Here is a 17,728-nt window from a genome sequence, read left to right on the forward strand (position 1 = left end):
TCAGCAAGTCATGGATAGATTTGAAATATACTCCAACCCATTTCTCCCAGGGATTCTTACTTGACATTTCTCAGTCTCCACACCTCCTCTGCTGCCCAAGCAGTTCCCACTGTTGCTCCCAAGATCTTTGGGTTTTGCCCTACATTTGTAAAGTTCTATATACCAGAAAGTAAATAATTCTTTTTATCATGACTGACCACTGTTCTTCAAACTATTACCACATTTCCCTTTCAAGCATATAAACATGCACATGACAATTAATAGTTATAGATAGGGATTTGGAGCAATCAAGTTTTTGAATTACTCTGCTCCAGCTCCACTCCGGCACCAATAGTGACTGCTCCAGCTCCGCGCTCCAACTCAAATTAATTTTTAACTAAATAAAAAAGTGCATACTGTAATTTTGAAAAAACATTTTTATTCAGAGTTTTAAAATTTAAATGTCATCAACAATGATACAAACTAGAATCATTCATAATTCAAATCTGTAAAAAATTATTGCAGCAGTCAATTAATCTTTCATAGCCTGCTGCAGAATATTTAAAATTAACTTTAAAGCCGAAAACAATTGCTCTACACTAGCTTGAGTTGTTGGCATGCTCGAAACAATTTTACAGGCAGCTTGAATGCGGTGTGGGTAGCTGAGAATGGCCTCAAAACCAGACTTAACTTTTAGCCTACCAATAGACTCCATCTCCTCACAATCTTCCCGAAAGTTTCTCTCGAATAATGCTTCATTACAATTATGAATCGCAGAAACTCGCCGGCGTCTTTCTTGTTTATCCAATTCCTTTTCGAAGTCGTCATCTTCTGAAGAATTGGTGCTTGAATTATCTCCATTTCCCTGTCATGGTTGAGGACATCTCAGGGATGGACGCTCGAACAAGTTCAGAGTGGAGACGGAAGTCTGAGAACAGCCTGCTATTTCTGAAGGATGTGAACTTTCCAAAGCCGCAAATTCAATTGTTGGTGACTCCTTTTGTTGTGTTTTTTTTCCTTCAACCTGTTTCGCCTTGGATATTTCCCTTGAGGTAAGAAGAATCCGATACCGTGTGTCAACGTACACTCCAGCAAGGAAATGAATTACTGTCAAAAAGCTTCTCTCCGCGTTTCTGCATAGAGGATAGAATTCCTTCTGCAATTTGTCCACCATTTTCTTGAAAGAATTTTGACAATTTTCGCCATTCCTTCATTAAAACTCCCAGGGTTACATCGACAGCTTGAAGATTCACAGTTGTTTGGTTTGGCTTTGCCAAGAGGTCTTGCAGGTTCTCACTTCGTCCCATTCAGCTTTTGTAAACTTGAGTTCTCTTGTTCCAGCAGCAGCCACTTGTTCACAATAAGACTGAAAAACGAGAAGGCGATCAATCATCGCAAATGTTGAACCCCAGCGAGTCACAGTATCCAATGATTGAGTTACCCCATGCAGATCAAGCAGAACACTTCGAATACTTGGGGTTTGTAGTTAGACAACGACTTGTAGAATTTGCCAGAAATTTCTTCGCATGTTCTTTGTTCAGTCCATCCCAGATTGCCAACTGAAGAGTGTGAATACCACACCTCCTCATAAAGCCATGTTGGAAGTATGAGGCTAGGGTCATTAACCTATTGTGCAGCAGCATCCATATTGAGTTCAATTTCATCCATTCCTTTAGTTCCTTCATCTAGCAAAATAGCTTCAGTTCTGTCCACATCCCTGTTCTCAGAGGTAGAAGTGGTTTCATTGTCCTCGCTGAAATTTTTGACAGCACACGTCATGTTTGCTGCATTGTCAACGCACATGCTCAGCATTTGCATTTCACTGATCCCAAATTTTTCTAAAATAGCTTTTACTTGACTTTTCACGTAGGAACAACTGTGATGCCCTTCAGTGTCGATTATGTCCAAGGTTCTTACCACAGCTTTATCTTTTCCTTCTTCATAGTACTGAGCACAGATTGCAAGGAAATTTCGGTTTCCACGGGTTGCCACATCCATTTTCAGGGAGCACAATTTTTGCTCCAAAGCTTTCGTAAGCTCTTTGTGACCAGACTCAGCTGTGCTGACAACTAAATGACAAACTGCATCGTGCCCCGTCGAAGTGCCAAGCTGCTGACCCATTTCACCTGCAATTTTTTGGAATCCTTTGTTCTTTAACCTGAAGGTAGTGAGCGGTGTTGAACTGAGGCAAACCATTTCCACCAGCCCTTCATGGAAAGTATTGGCATTCATGGTGACTAACTTTTGAGGACTTCAAATATGAGTCAAGTTTTGTTTGCTCAATTTTGGGTTTCTTTTCAGATGAAGCTCCGCAAAAAATCTTTTCTCCAGGAGTTTTCAAAGAGCCAGATGAATGTCATTTAGCTGCGTCAGCTTTCTGTTTTGCCTCATCTTCCTGGTCCTTTTTTTGTAACCAGAGCCACCTAGTTTTCAGGATGGTTACGTTTTACGTGTCACCAAAGGTTGAAACTTTTCATGGTACTTGCTTCACTTGTCTTGAAGCTACATGGTCTGAGTTTGCTATTCATTTCTTTTTCCACCTTGCACATTGCCAATTTCTTCTTTGCTTTTCCCAAAAGCCCAAATTTGGGCTTTTCAAATTCAAAAGTAAAGACATTGTTGAGATCCTTTTCTGTAAATTGGCTATCAATCATGGGGGGGCAGATATGATTTTTTTGTTGAAGCCATGGCCAAATCTTCTTGTGCTGCTACTGCATCCAAATGTTTCTTGTTATGATCTTCGAAAAGCAATGAACAAAAGCATTACATTTTTTTTAAATAAATGTACCTGCTTATGATATCTTAACCACTTAAGGTACTTCGAATTTATTTTGAATATTCTGGACAAAAATTATTGCATTTTCTTTTTACACGAAATTATTATTAAAATATATTTTAATGTTTTTTGCAGTTTTATTGAAGAAAGAAGTATTTTTAATATACATAATTAATATGTTTGTATTTATTAATTGCACATTAGTTTTTCTTATGAAATTTTGCAGTAAAAATATTCTAAATATTTTCCAAATTTTTAATTGATCTCTCAAAAATGCTTTAATATAGATATATCAATGAAATTTGGTATGTGCCATAGTGTTAATACGTGCTATCACTGTTCTACAACATTAATTGTTGGGAAGTAACGAGGCTACATGTTACAAGGTTGAAAATAAACATACCAATCTGACTAACTAATCTATGTGAGTATGTACTCGCCTAACCTTGGCACGAGGGTGGGAGCAGTCTGCAGTGTTGCCGGATGTCTGATAATTATCTGATTCTTTAATAAAACATATCTCCAAAACTTTGTAATTCTGTACCTGTACATTAAATTTTGATTTCGGCCAAAGTGAGAATAACTGACACATTACATGAAGTGGTAAAGCATATGTTAATATCAATTGTTATACACTCTGAAACATTTGGCACCTTTAGGACTTTCTTGCTAAAACATCATTCAGTTTGGACTGAAAATGGAAGAAAAAAAAAACCACACACCCCAACTGGAGCAGTCATGATTTTCTGTGCTCCAGCTCCGGGCAAAAACCTGCAGCTCCACTGCTCACCTCCAGGCTCCGCTCCAAAGCCCTGGTTATAGAAGTAATTATCCCACTGAGAAAACTGGGCACCCTCAAATTTCTATGAGGAAGTAAGCAACTTTAGGGTTCAACCCATTATTGGGTAATAAAGTCAGAAAATTAACATTACAGGATTTATCTACTTTCAGTTGGTTTCTGCGTGACATTTAAAGTTTTCAAAAAAAAAAAATCAAAAGAAAGTTCAAGTTCAGTCTGGGGTCTGAAAAAAGAGCCACACCTTGAATTTTCTAATGATAATAGAAGCTCTGTGATCAGAAGTCAGTTAAATTATACTGAAGCAGAACAGAATCCAGCTTGTTTTTCCAAGGCTGTACCCACAACACAGGGCTAATGAGTTGTTTGTCTCAATAAAGTAAACAGATATGCCTCAGAGATGCAGTGAGAAGATATGCAAAGTAAGGAAGTGCTATTTAACAAAATAGCTTTGTAGACTGATAGCACTTTAAATTTGATCATACAAGTATGTTAACAGATGGCAGCAAGTTAGTTTTATTCTTTCTGTGTTCTCTGTTGAGTTGCCACCATTAAAATATGAACGTACCAGCCAACAATTCAGATTAATAGTCGGAAGAGAAACAAACCAAGGAACCCCGTAGAAAAATTAATTGCGCAGGCTGTGAAAGCTACTGCTATCTGAAAGCAGAAATCTAACAAACATAAGGACATGAATGCAATTAAAATACTCCTCCCCTCGTTCCGCAATTTCACCCATTTTGTAATCACAGCAGCAAACATACACATCAACTTTAGTAATCTCTGTTAATACCGACAAAGGCTTTACTCTACCAAGAAAGTAAGAGAAGCAGCAGTGTCTTCAAAGTAAACATATCCACAATTTAAGGAGCCATCAAATGGAACTTTTCAGTGATGTTTGAAAAGAGGACTTGGACTCTTGATGTCACGGAGGCACTGTGACAGTCCAGTGGCTGAGTTTTCAATACTAGGACCACAACAGGGCAAATAGCAAGGTACTGTGTGCACACCGAGTTCCAGGGGAAAGATAGCTATCACCAGTTTGCGACAGCACAGTTCACATAACTGCCCCACCAAACCAAACAAATGCAGTAGAGAACTCCAAATATACATCACTTCCAAAAGTCAAAGAGCAAAAGGAACACTGGAGTTCTACATACACTTGCTTTCCTATAAAATGGCCAGGTAGCCACACACAGACTTCTTAACTGAAGTGTTCAGGAAAAACGGTGCTGGAGTTAATAAATGCAGCATTTAGCCTCAGAACCAGCACAAGTGTCCATTTCTGTAGCTTGTATTAGAAGTGGAGAGCACCTGACCTGCAACCTCTCAGGATGTGTACACACTGGAAACGTTACAGCAGCACAGCTGCAGTTGCACTGCCAGACAACTCCAGAGTAGACCCCAACTCCCACTAGTGTAGGGGTCCGTCCACTGGCACCCCACTTTCCTGAGAGGCTGGGGGAATGGCCCATCACTCCAGCTGGCAAGTCCACAGGAGGGTCCTCTCTTCCCCAACTACAGCAGCTTCGGGGTCTGGAGAGAGGCATCTGTTCACGTAGAAGCCCTGAGCCTCTGCACAGGACAGAATAGCTAGTGTGTGGCCACGTAGCTTAGTGGGAACTTAGGTCTGCAGTGCAGGGAGTGTCTGACTTAAGATTGTACTGTAATCTACATTAGGTCAACTAACAGCTACCACAATAATCAGTGCAGCGACTGATGTCCATAATCTCGGCCTTCTGTCAGTGATGCATGTCCTCACCAAGCGCGCTTCCAACAACTGACAAGGAGACAGCTCCGTGCAGCCCCCTTCTGGGAGTGGGGTGCACGGGCAGCTGCTGGAGGCTTCTTGTCTCTGACGAGGAGATCTGCACCTGGAGTCTAGCTGCTATGCTTCCAGTGAGGAGCTGGGACCTCAGAGGGCAGCAGGCCTGCAAGTGGGGAGCCCAGGCAGCAGCCCAAGGTAGAAACCTGGCTTGGAATGGAGACCAGACAGAAGCCCATCTTGGAGTCATGAACTGACTTTGTTGTATTGACAAGAGTGATGGCCAACAGCCAGAGTACCAGTGTCCATACAGTCACCATGTCACGCTAGCTACACCAACATAAGCCCTACGCCTCTTGCGGAGGTGGAGTCATGTTAGTGTAGAAGGGAACTTGCATAGACAAGAGCAAGCATGTAGTGTAGACACTGACACAGTTATGTTGACCTACTTTGTGACATAAACCAAGCCTGAGGGCTTGTCTCCACTATGGGATGGATCGACACTGCAGCAATCGATCCACTGGGGGTAGCAGGTTCAATTAAAACCTACTTAACCACTGATCACTCACTCTCCCACCCACTCCAATACTCCACTGGAGCAAGATGAGCAAGGGGAATCAACAGGAGAGTTTCTTCTGTTGACCCAGCGCACTCTGGACCCTGCAGTAAGTAGATCTAACTACAGTGATTTGAGTTACGCTATTAATGTAACCCTAAGCTACACAATTTGATAGACCTGTCCCCATAGCATAGACTTGTCCTCAGATACAGCACATGCTTTCCACTCTGGCTCCCAGTGCAGGTCAAGTGAGTTCCAGCTGGCTCCACAAGTTGAGGTGTTAGTATTGTTTTGCAGGGTAGTCAGTGGTGAAACTTTGTTTCCCCAACAGCAGACCTCAGAGAGCCTGGCATTCCTGAGACCTAATTTCTGATTCCTCACCTTTAAAATGGGGAAGGGGCTTAGTGCTTAACAGAGAAGTACAGGGAATAAACCTATGCGCCCATAGGAGGGTGTAGAAATTAGGTCAAACAGCAATGCTTAGCTACTTCACAGGAATGTTACTGTAAAGCACTTCCAGTACATTAGTGAGCAAAATAGGATACAGTGCTTTACATCTTGCTACCGGAACATTAGCCAGTTAATTCCTCCGCTTCTCTAACCTAAGCGGTATCCAGCTTCAGAGCCTTCTCTCAAAAAACATGGTCACCGCGTTGTATGCTGCAGATCTTCTCTTATCCTTGCTCTACTTTGTCATGTTTACCGTATATAGTCAGTCTATCATGTTATACTGATATGTACAATCTGTGGTTAAGATTACCAAACCGTGCTGCAAGTTTAGCTTCTTCAGACTTCATTCTGTTCTTTTTCCCCCCATCAGTCTAAAATTAAAATCTACTAAAACAAGTTAATGCCTAACAATCTACAGAGATCCAGAATCATTTAACAACCCTCATATGCCATATTCAATTACGCAAAACTCATGTTTATCATCACATTTACTCGATGCCAAGTTGTGCTTGACAGTATCCAGATATAAGATACAGTGCGTGACCTGAAGAGCTTACATTCTATGGGGCATAAACAGAATGGGTAGGAAAACTTGGAACAAAGGTTACAAATACAAGCTCATGTGTCTGCTTCAATGGATTCACATAAGCCTCCCTCTTTCTTCCCAACAGTTGCAAACACAAGGCAGCATGTCATCAGGCCAATCATGTCATTAACCTCCTTTTCTAATGACTAAACTCCAAGAAAGGAACAGCCTTCTCTCCAGCAAGAAGGAGAGCTGAGCCCATCAGAATGAACCTGCTATACTTTGAGGTTTAGAGCCCTGAAGTCCGTAGGAGTTTTGCCTGAGTATGGGCTGCAAGATTTAGCACTCTGATTCAATCAAATTATGTAAGATACCAGAAAAAAAAGTAGCTGGTCTCCATAGCTTTCTGGCGCAGTGAGAAAAAATCCCCCAAGATTAGAGAGCTCTAACTCCACCGTCGTTAGAAATAACTGAAATTTAATTTAAGGGAAGAGACAAAAATCTGCAAGTCACTTTTAAAATAGTACACAAAACAATCCCTTTCTCCCTTTCCCCTCCCTGCCATTCACATGCAGAGCACTGGTGGCTTTACAAATATTAGCACTCCTATGTGACAGTCATTTGACCCAAACAATCTCTACACACCCTAGAAGGGACTTTTGGCTCTAGCCTCACAACTTCATCCAGGCTACAGACAGGTAGGAGGACATGCAAAAAACATGCTCCTTCCTAACTTACCTGCACATCCCAGTGCAGTGATCTGATCTCCGAATTTGAGAGGGAGCTTTAGAAACCTCTCATTATCAAGGGAGAATCTGGATTTTGCTTTCTGAAAGCCTGTCTTAAGAGAAACAGAAGACAGACAACAAGGAATCGTATGGCTCTTCAGAGACTAACAGATTTATGTCCCAATAAATCTGTTAGTCTCTAAGATGCCACAGGACTCCTTGCTGTTTTTGCGGGTACACACTAACATGGCGACCCCTCTGAGGAAGTAAGATTGTGACATACAACAGAGAACCAAGAATTACAGCGCTCTGAAGGCCCATCATCGTAAGGGTCAACACAGAACCTATGCCTACCTCATTCTCCATTTTCGTACCCAGCCACAGTCCGCAGAAGCAAAATGTGTAGGGAAGCCACTTCTCTAGCCCCAAAGAAGTCCCATTTCACCAGCTGCGCAGCTAATTATTGTAGCCAACAGCTTTCAACTTGCTGTTGGATCATGTGGAGGAGCAAGGCATAACTGTTAGTTTTCACTCTTCAAAAATAATGTGAGCAGGAAGTTGAGTAACCACAGTTTCCTCCTGCTAAACACCCTTGCACTGAAAAACAGTGAAAAATCTAGTTGACGAGAACAAGAAAGCTCCCACTGAAAAAGGTCAGACGAACATCTAACAGGAGCATCTGTAATGCTGCCACTGAACAAGAGGAATTATCTTGGGGTAAGTCAATGGCCCATGTTAAAATAGGCCAGGATGGATAATCAGTGGTCTGGAAATTTACAGTTCAGCAAAGCAGTGCTTTCCACTAAGCAGGGACTCAGTTTGAGGGGCTCAATTTAGCATGGAGTAAGGAAATACTGGAAAAAGCAAAGAAATCAAACTGTATTAGCTGTACACAATCCATCTCCAACACTAACTATCCTTGACCACCTGTGTCAACCTGTGCCACCAAGACAATGGGAATCAGCTGGGGAACACTTGCTTGTAGTTCCTACATTTGTAGATAGGTACTTATCCAAGGAATTGTGAATGGATACTCCCCCCAAACGTGAGAACGTCAAACACCAGCTCCCCTCCCACTCTCAGCTGTGCTACATACTACTTTAAGACCCTACCAAGTTTAAGACCAAGACCTGGAAAGTTCTGCCAGGACCTATTTGCAGCAATAGGGTTTTTATATAAGGTCCATGTCTGTCTTACAAAAGGTTGTCAGCCCCCGAAAGCCAGCTTAGGAAGCACAAGCCAGAAGACAGTCCTGCAAAGACACAAAGGAGTGTTCAAAGAAGCTTTGCAAGGCTTGGACAAATGGCAGAAGACAGGATCAGAAGAGTCATTAGAATTAGCTACAAACCATTTCACATGCAGTAATAAAAGCCCAACACAATATTCCTTTAAATGCTGTGTGTAGTAGACCCACCACGCAGCACTGACCATTTAAACACAAACACACCACCTGCCAGTTCCCTAACTCTCTGCATCTTGGATGATGGCTACTGGCCGTCAGCAGTAGCACTAAGATGGTGTAACAGGCACACAAGGAGACGGACTAGAATTAGGATGGAAGCTTCCACACACGCTTCACCTTTTCTAAAATTAGGATCTCAAGGAGGTTACCTTTACATCTGGACTCAGCATCTCAAGCTGCCCTTTGCAGCCTGTACAGGACGTGAATTAAACCCATTTTCACTCTTGCTGTATACCGTTAGCAATTTCTAAGTATTAGATGAAATATTCCTAGCATGGATACAGCAGAAGCATATACACTTTGGGGCTGCGAGACCTCCTTTTTCCTTGAGATTTGTGAAGCAGCCAGAGCTGCCAGTTTTCATTACAAAATGAACACTCCTTCCTCATCTTCTGCAATTAGACTCTCAAGAGGTGTCATTTCCTAAGTCCTCCTCCCTTGGTTCCTTCCTGATCACTGCCGTGGCACATCCCAAGATGAGTCAGGGTGTAGCAACAGAGAGAAATTCAAATCCGTATCTATTACAAAAGGCATTGGGCCGGGATCAAGAGATCTGCTGAGAAGACCTAATAGTTGAGATGACAAGTTTCGAAAGACTGCTTTGCCTTGGAAAAATTCAAACTGGCAACAGCACTAATAAGAACCAAAAGGGGAGGAACCCACATAACACCCAGGAGTCTCAGGTTCAGATCGTTAGTAATACAAAATTATGAAGCATTTTACTTCCAAGTAATTAGTTTTAGCATGGACCCAGGTCAGAAGCCAACATCCAAAGGCTAGCTGGTGGTTTGTGAGAAAATTGCCTTAGTGTAAGGGGACTGTAACCCCTTACTAAAACTCTGTGGGAGTTTTTTGGTTTACCAGCTTCAGAAGGGGAAGGGTTCATGAGACTGACAGACCCCAGAGACAATGGAAAGCAGTCAACACTCCAGCTCAGCCTGACTGACAGGTTGTAAGTGGGGATTGTTCTGGCTCTCTCTGAGCAAACAGGGAGCTGAAAGAGCAGAGCGAGCTGTGTGCAGAAGAGATCCTGCAAAGACAGAGAGCTGAAAGAGGAGTACAAGAAGAAGTCCTGCAGTGACAGAACCAGACACAGACAGGCCAAGCAGTGCAGACCCTGTGTTGAGCAGCAGACTGGCAGTGCTCAGAGAGCCAAAAGGAACAGAGAAGCAACACAAGGAGCTGGAACTGGCCAAGCAGCACAGCCTGCAGCTGGATGTGGTGAGCAACTGGGACCTGCAAAGTGTGGGGAAAGGCTCTGGACTGGGAGAGGGGTCTGGCCACTTAGAGATTGAGGCTGTGTGGTCACTGCCAGTGCAAGCATGTCCAGCCTGCAGCCCCTTGCAGCACATCCAGGGCTTCTAAGGAAGAGACTGTGAACTGTCCTTACACTCTGCAGACTGCTGTGTTGATGTCCCTGTGCTACAGAGCAGGGCTGTGTGTTCTCATTTAACCATTCTCATTGTTTCTTATTCTATTCTCTTTAATCAGTTGATGTTTAATAAATTGTATTTGCTTTGAACCTTATGAAGTGATCACTGGGCCAAGAAGGCCTGCAGTGTAAAGAGAGCACCTCGGAGTGGGGACACCCTAACTCCTGCCCCTAGTGACTACAAGGTCGGGGATTAAGCCCCAGGAAACCTGGGCCCAGCCTTGTTGGGGTTTCAAGGGCTCTGCTACTCAGGAGAGTGAAGGGGGAGAGCCGTGGAGTAAAGGAAGTGGGAGCGGGGACTCAGATCCTTTCGCTGGTTCATTTCACCGGGGTGGTATAGAAGCCAGGAAAGTTCCCCACAATAGCGGGATCATTCCCCCGCTTACATTAGTACAACTAACAGTCAGGTATTTTCACTGAAAACATCTCAGACTAAAGCCTCAGAAGCATCTATGCACCTAACTCCCAATATTTGAGAGACTCTGGGCCTCCATCCTTGATGCCACTTTCAGCAGAGAGGTCGTTGAACTATCCTCTTGTCCTTGGCCTGTCAGCTCCCACCTACAGCCCATGTTTAGGTGAAGTAAGCAGGAAAGAAGCTCTCCCTGCCAGCAGCCAGTGCTGTAAATGAGCATCTGTCTCCAGCTAGTTCAAGCTATTTCATGTCTCCCTTAAAAAAAAATAATCTCAGTTTAAAGCAAGAACAAAGTCAGGGAAGCAGTCACACAACTGGCACTGTGTTTCAGAAACCTGGCAAGCCACAGAAATCTGTAGTCACTGGTAATGAAAGAATGGGATGGACTGTATTTAGAGCTGCCTGCTAGCAAGCTGATTGTTTTCACATGAGCAACTGAACTGCAATGTTGACAAATATTAAAGGAGTGATGGACAAGTTGCTAATGAAAAAAGTAACCCTCCCAACAACAATGAAATCAGTGATCACTGGCAGAACCAGCAGCAGCCATGGCAAAATGTTAATTGATATTTGCATTCTACCCACCTAGAATTCCCCCTGCAGTTTGAAATGGGAAAGCCTCTTTCACCTCTGACTTGAACTGCTGTATCTAGCATCCCTGTGCTGTTCAACAGCAACTGACGTCACCCCACAATGGAGCTGCACTTTAGTGATGGCAAAGAGAGCCAAGAGTATGAAGCTGGACGGATTCTTTGGTATGAAGGGCACCACAAACTCTCCATCCCCAAAGATCTGGGCCATTTAAGCCTCCTGGAGCTGGCATACTCTACCCTTTTCCATTAGTTTTAGGATATTCCAATTCAGTTTGTTATTGCTGGTTGGTTTGCAACAGTAACTCCATCTACCAGATGGACTGTTTATCAATTAGAAACTGATTGCATTTTGCGACTAGAGAACATTTTATTTATGGAGTTAGTACAATAAGCCAGATCCATTCAGAAACACTCAATCAAAAAAAAATTCTGCTTTTAAAATAGTTGTGGTTAGTTTGCATTTTTTTCTCCTCCAAACAGCCAGCTCACTGGATTTTATATATGCAAACGAGTTTTGCCAAGGGAAACAGTGGGAGATTGGTGAGCAGAGTGTCAAAAATAGCCTGTATTAATGAACATTGGGAATATAAAAAAAAATAATAGTCTGCACTGATTTTATGAGAGCACCACTTAGCATTACGTAACATCAGAACGATATCCATTCCGACTGATTCAGCCCAGGCAGCACTCAAAGTAAGGAAAGTTGAACTTTTGTCCATGTCCTAGAGCAACTATTGATAAAAAGCCCTAACAGATTAACTGGTCTATGAGCAGTTTCAAAGGCTGCTGAAATAAAGCTTTCCTATCATTTATACTGCAGTGTGCCAGGAAGCTCACGATAGAATTGAGACCCTCTTAGGCACTATAATATGAATACAAAAAACAGTCTCTTGCCCTATGAGGTTTACGAAGCACATTCTTCTACCCTGCGTTTCCTCTGCTCTCTTAGAGAAAGGCAGTCAGTTCAGAAATAAGCAGGCTACATATTTCTGTAATCTCTCATTTAAATCTCCAAGCGCTTTACAAAAGTTAGTTAGGTTTCATCCCCATTTCATGGTGAAGACTAAATCACAGATATTCAGTAGAATTATTATAAGCACTCATGGAGGAATTTAGGACTTTCCAAACAAAAAGGTAAGTTTGAGTTAAATAAAAAAAAAATAACCCTTCAGCTCACTACAGCAACATCTCCGGTAATATACAGAAATACTCCATGGGTCTGCCCTCTAGAACTAGTCTATATAAAATAACCCACAGGATGTACTGAATCCATGATTTCAATCGCTTGTGTGCTGGAGATTCGGTACAGACAATGCAGTATTTGTACTTGAAGCAAGTGTATGGTCTCATAACTTGATAGAGCTTTACCAAGTGGTGCAGCAAGGATATTATTCCTGTCGCTTTCATGCTGCTGACCACAAGGGCCCAGTTAAAAGTAGTGAAGTGAACCAGGTCTTGTCAACTTCTCTGGCTGCAGAAAAACAGGGAACACCAGCTGAGGCATTAGAGCAGGACTACTCAACTTTGGAAGCCCTGGGGGCCACAATGATACTCACAGCACATGCAGAGGACCACAACTTAAGTATGATTGCATATACAGGCAGACCCCGAGTTACGCGGATCTGACTTATGTCGGATCCGCAGTTACGAACGGGGTTTGCTGCCCATCTCCCTGGTCTGCTGGAGACCAGCAGACCAGGGAGACGGGAAGCAAAGCCTCTGAGGATGCCGGCAGCGGGACAGCCGCGGCGCGTCTGGGCTGTCCGCTGCCCGCGTGCTCCAGGGCTTTGCTCCACATCTCCCCAGACCAGGGAGACGGGGAGCAAAGCCCCGGAGCACGCGGGCAGCGGACAGCCCAGACGCGCCGCGGCTGTCCCACTGCCGGCATCCTCAGAGGCTTTGCTCCCCATCTCCCTGGTCTGCTGGCCTCCAGCAGACCAGGGAGACGGGGAGCAAAGCGGAGCAAAGCCGCGGAGCATGCGGGCAGCCGCGGTGCGTCTGGGCTGTCCCGCTGACCCCGTGCTCCGGGGCTTTGCTCCGGACGCCTGTGGTACAGCAGCTGGGGCGCTGCCGGTTGGTCCCATAGCGCCGCTCTGGGCGCTACTGGACCAACCCGGCAGCACCCCAGCTGCTCTGCCCCAGGCGTCCCCAAGTCAGCCGCTGCTGAAACTGACCAGCGCTGACTACAGGAAGCCCGAGGCAGAGTCGCTCTGCCCCGGGCTTCCTGGAATCAGCCGCTGATCAGTTTCAGCAGCAGCTGACTTGGGGACTCCTGGTGTTCTTATGTTGAATCTGTATGTAAGAACTGGCGTCCAGATTCAGCCTGTTGAAACTGATCAGCGGCTGATTCCAGGAAGCCCGGGGCAGAGCAACTCTGCCTCGGGCTTCCTGTAGTCAGCCGCTGGTCAGTTTCAGCAGTGGCTGAATCTGGACGCCAGTTCCGACTTACATACAGATTCAACTTAAGAACAAACCTACAGTCCCTATCTTGTACGTAACCCGGGGACTGCCTGTATATTTGCATGAATATGCAAATAGCTTTTCACACTGACGGGCATGAATACAAAGATTAAGGCAAGACAGCACACGCCCCATTCAAGTCAGTTCTGCTGATATTAATAAAATGCAATAGTTACCCGATTTCTACCCACGACAGCACTTTCAATGAGCAATGACAGTCCAGGAATGTAACTACTAAAATGCATATCAACAGAAGACCACCATGACTACTGTTTTGTTTTGGATCCCACCAATGGGCCCAGTACTGAGCCTCGCATTAAATCCAAACCGCACCATGGACTGCAAACAAATGGGCCATGGGCCACATCCTGCGGTCCGCATATTGACTAGCCCTGCATTAGAGCAATCTGACTCAGGAGGACAGCAATAAGTGCTTTGCATATAGTATGTTTTCTTCACTACCATTAAAATACAAGCTAACAGCCTGCAAGAACTGATGGTAGGATCCCCTCTCATGAAGGGAAATTTCTCATGCACCATTGATAAGGGGATTTTTAAAGCAGTGATATCTGTTACGTAAAGCACTCCTTGTACACTAACCAGCAATTTATCTTCAATTAAAGTCCCATGTTGGACTAATGAGCAGAAAAGATGCAGCCATCGGTACAAGAGTTTACACTTACTAAATTAGGTTCTCCAGTGGAGCACACAAATGTGTGTAAAAGCATTACTCCAAAATAAAACAGATAAGACGCTACAGTTGGCAAGAGTTCAGTCTCCCGTTAAACTGGCCAGAAATTAAAAATATTAGCTCGAGAGGCTCATCTAAAAAAAGCCACACAAAAAAACCCCCACACTGACTGATCAGACTCCAAAACCACCAGACACAAAAGTTAGACACTTCTAACGTGCTCGGAAGTGACTCGATATATAATCTTGACAACAAGACACTCCAGCCAAAATACAGAAATGGGTCTATTGTGGAGGCTAGGGGAGAAGGAAGCTCCAAGCCACAGGAATATATGAAATGAACGATCCATGCACATTTGCCCAGGGACTGGCAAACCAACCACATGGGACGGAAGGGGAAAACTGGATTCTCTTTCAGAAACGGCTGCCTATATAATCTCCACATTGCACAATGGACAAAGGACAGAACTATAGTCACCGCACAACTGAAGTTGCATCCCACAATTCCAAAATACTGTTCTCCCAGATTAAAGGCCAAGTGCAACATGAAGACTCCTCCTACCCCGCCCCCCTTGCATAGGACGAGTGTACTATGCACAGCATCAAGACCACCACAGCAGTTTTAGGAAGTGGCATCTCCTCTATTCCATTCAACAAGACAGCTGCCAACTCTCAGGCCTACTCTATGCACCAATTTTCTATCCCTCAAACTGTTTGGGGTCTGATTTTGAATTTTTTTTTAACTGTCTGTCATACTGGTATAAAAGGTGCTTTGCCAGCATAGTTATATGCCCTCCCATACAAAAAGCTGCAAATTCAGGCACCTTTGTATCATAACGGCATCCAGATTAGATTGGTCATTTCACTAATTGTGCTACGTTAACTATACGGATGTAACTTGTGTTTAAACACGCACTTTGTTTTTTTGACAGTGACTGAGTTAAACCCTCTAAGCTATTTCCTTTTGATGACAAATTGGGCGGTGACCTTTGTATCATGACCTTTTACACTTTGCAACTAAAACTTTACCAGAGTGATCTTATGCAAACATTGCACCCTCTGCTGGAAGGATCAACTAGGGACTGTTAATAGTAAACCTGTGCAGAGAATCAGGATGCTTTTGAATGTGTTATCTAGGTACTCCTTTGGCATAGCAGATGTGCAGGGGAAAAGACAGTGGCACAGCACTGTAAAACAGCTAGTAGTTTGCTTGCTCCATCAGCAGGTCCCTCTCTACAGGAAGATAAGAGATGTGGTAGCCCAATCTTACTATACACCTCAGGTTCTCAGACTGGGTTGAGGTGGAATGTATTCTGGGTTGGAAGGAACCTTACTGTGCACATTTTACTTGTAGCTGTGAGTAACCAGTAAAGCTGATTTCTCCACAAAGCCCAGGCCCTCAGATGATGTAGTGCATTTGATTTTATATCGCACTGAGCATTGTGGTGGATATCTGCATAGCATTATACAAAGTCATTGCCACCTACGTGTTAATCATTTGCAATCACAGGATGTGCATATTTAATTGTAAGCACTGACCACATCACAGTTTTGCTCATATTATAATGGATCCTTGGTTCATTTGTGCAACAAGAGACAAAACAACCCTCAAGAAGCTAAAACTGACTCAAGTGAAGCATCACCGTTGCATATACTAGTATATGCACTTGAGAGACAGAAACGGGGGGAGGGAGGAAAAAGAGAAGCAAAAACTGCTATGGGTTGAACCTCCCTAAACTGGGACTCAGATATGGGAACAGCCATAGTCCTGCCAAATCACGGATGTTCCTGGATCAGAGCAGCCTGGTGCAGACCTGGCAGCAGGAGCCCAACAAAGCTGAGTGCAGGGAAGGCTTGTGGCTGGGATCCCTGCTGTGGGCTACAGGCGGGCTGGGAGCCCAGCAGAGTTAGCAGGGCAATGGGATAGGTGGCAGGGTAGGGAGCGGGCAGAGGCTGGCCACAGAGAAGCTGACAGTCCTGCTGTGGTCACAGGTCCAGCTAGGCTGGTGGCGGGGGGAGGGAAAGGGAAGGGAAGGGAAACTGGCCAGGAGCTAAGCTAGGCTGTGGGGCCAGTGGCAGGAGGGCCTGAAATGACATTCCCTGATCTGGCAAAAATTCCTCATTCAGGACTGGTCAGGTCCTGAATGTGCTGGACTAAGGAGGTCCTAACTATCCAGACATGGGGGGAGGGGTGATCAAATAAAGTTTGAGAATCACTGCTAGAGACTATCCAGTACACATGGGCTTACCAAGACTGCTCACACCTCAAAGAGTAACACACCCTAAAAGCGGCAAGGAGTCCTGTGGCACCTTATAGACTAACTGAAGTGTAGGAGCATAAGCTTTCGTGGGCAAAGACCCACTTCGTCAGATGCATGTAGATGTATGCAGTACATGCATCTGACGAAGTGGGTCTTTGCCCACGAAAGCTTATGCTCCTACACTTCAGTTAGTCTATAAGGTGCCACAGGACTCCTCGCCACTTTTGCAGATCCAGACTAACATGGCTACCCCTCTGATACTTAACACACCCTAGACACTTGCATGATGAACTCTTCATACCTATTTCTATTAGAAATAGAGCTGCACATCTGTCTGGTTCCAAAGAGAGATCTGATGCTCTCTCAGAGAAACAAGGCAACACAGACAATACTGACATATGAATATGCGATTCAGACCTTTACTACGCTGGGGTGTTTACCCTGGCTGCAGCTTTTTAGTGTCTAGCCACGGGTGCAAACTCCACCAACCAAAGTGTACAAAATCAGCATTTACACCAGTACAAATGAGTCAGTCATGAAACCAGCTTAAGCTGGAACAGGGCCAAATCACAGGGGTAGCTGCCATCCCATCCTACTTCCCAGTGGCTGAAAAATCCTCAGGATAGATACGGCCCAAAAGCCGGAGGAGTATATTGATCATCCAAGTCAGAATATAGTTGCATACAACTCAACAGAAGGTTCTGTGCTTTCTTCCCCTCCAGGGGCTCCCGAGAGACATGGTAACTGCAGAAGTGAAGACAGCATGGTTTGCAGTGTCATCTGAACTCGAGTGTTTACAGCTTCTGCTGCTTTCCCAGCATTTCAGATAACAAGGT

At 44.2% G+C, this 17,728-nt stretch overlaps 1 protein-coding gene across 8 annotated transcripts in view; it reads right to left on the reverse strand.

The window, feature by feature from the left end:
• Positions 1–17,728, reverse strand: part of CCM2 (CCM2 scaffold protein) — an 87,485-nt gene that overhangs the window by 36,583 nt on the left and 33,174 nt on the right. The window contains exon 1 of one of the 8 annotated variants that reach the window (XM_075923002.1): positions 7,934–8,933. The exons of 6 other annotated variants lie outside the window; for them this stretch is intronic. In XM_075923002.1, the coding sequence (XP_075779117.1) occupies positions 7,934–7,945 (12 nt within the window). In that variant the 5' untranslated portion in view covers positions 7,946–8,933. Of the gene's footprint in view, positions 1–7,933; positions 8,934–17,728 lie in introns of those variants that run through there. One more of the 8 variants, XM_075923003.1, reaches the window with a different exon arrangement.

The sequence above is a fragment of the Pelodiscus sinensis genome, chromosome 2 (genome assembly GCF_049634645.1).
Source record: "Pelodiscus sinensis isolate JC-2024 chromosome 2, ASM4963464v1, whole genome shotgun sequence".
Classification (NCBI taxonomy): domain Eukaryota; kingdom Metazoa; phylum Chordata; order Testudines; family Trionychidae; genus Pelodiscus; species Pelodiscus sinensis.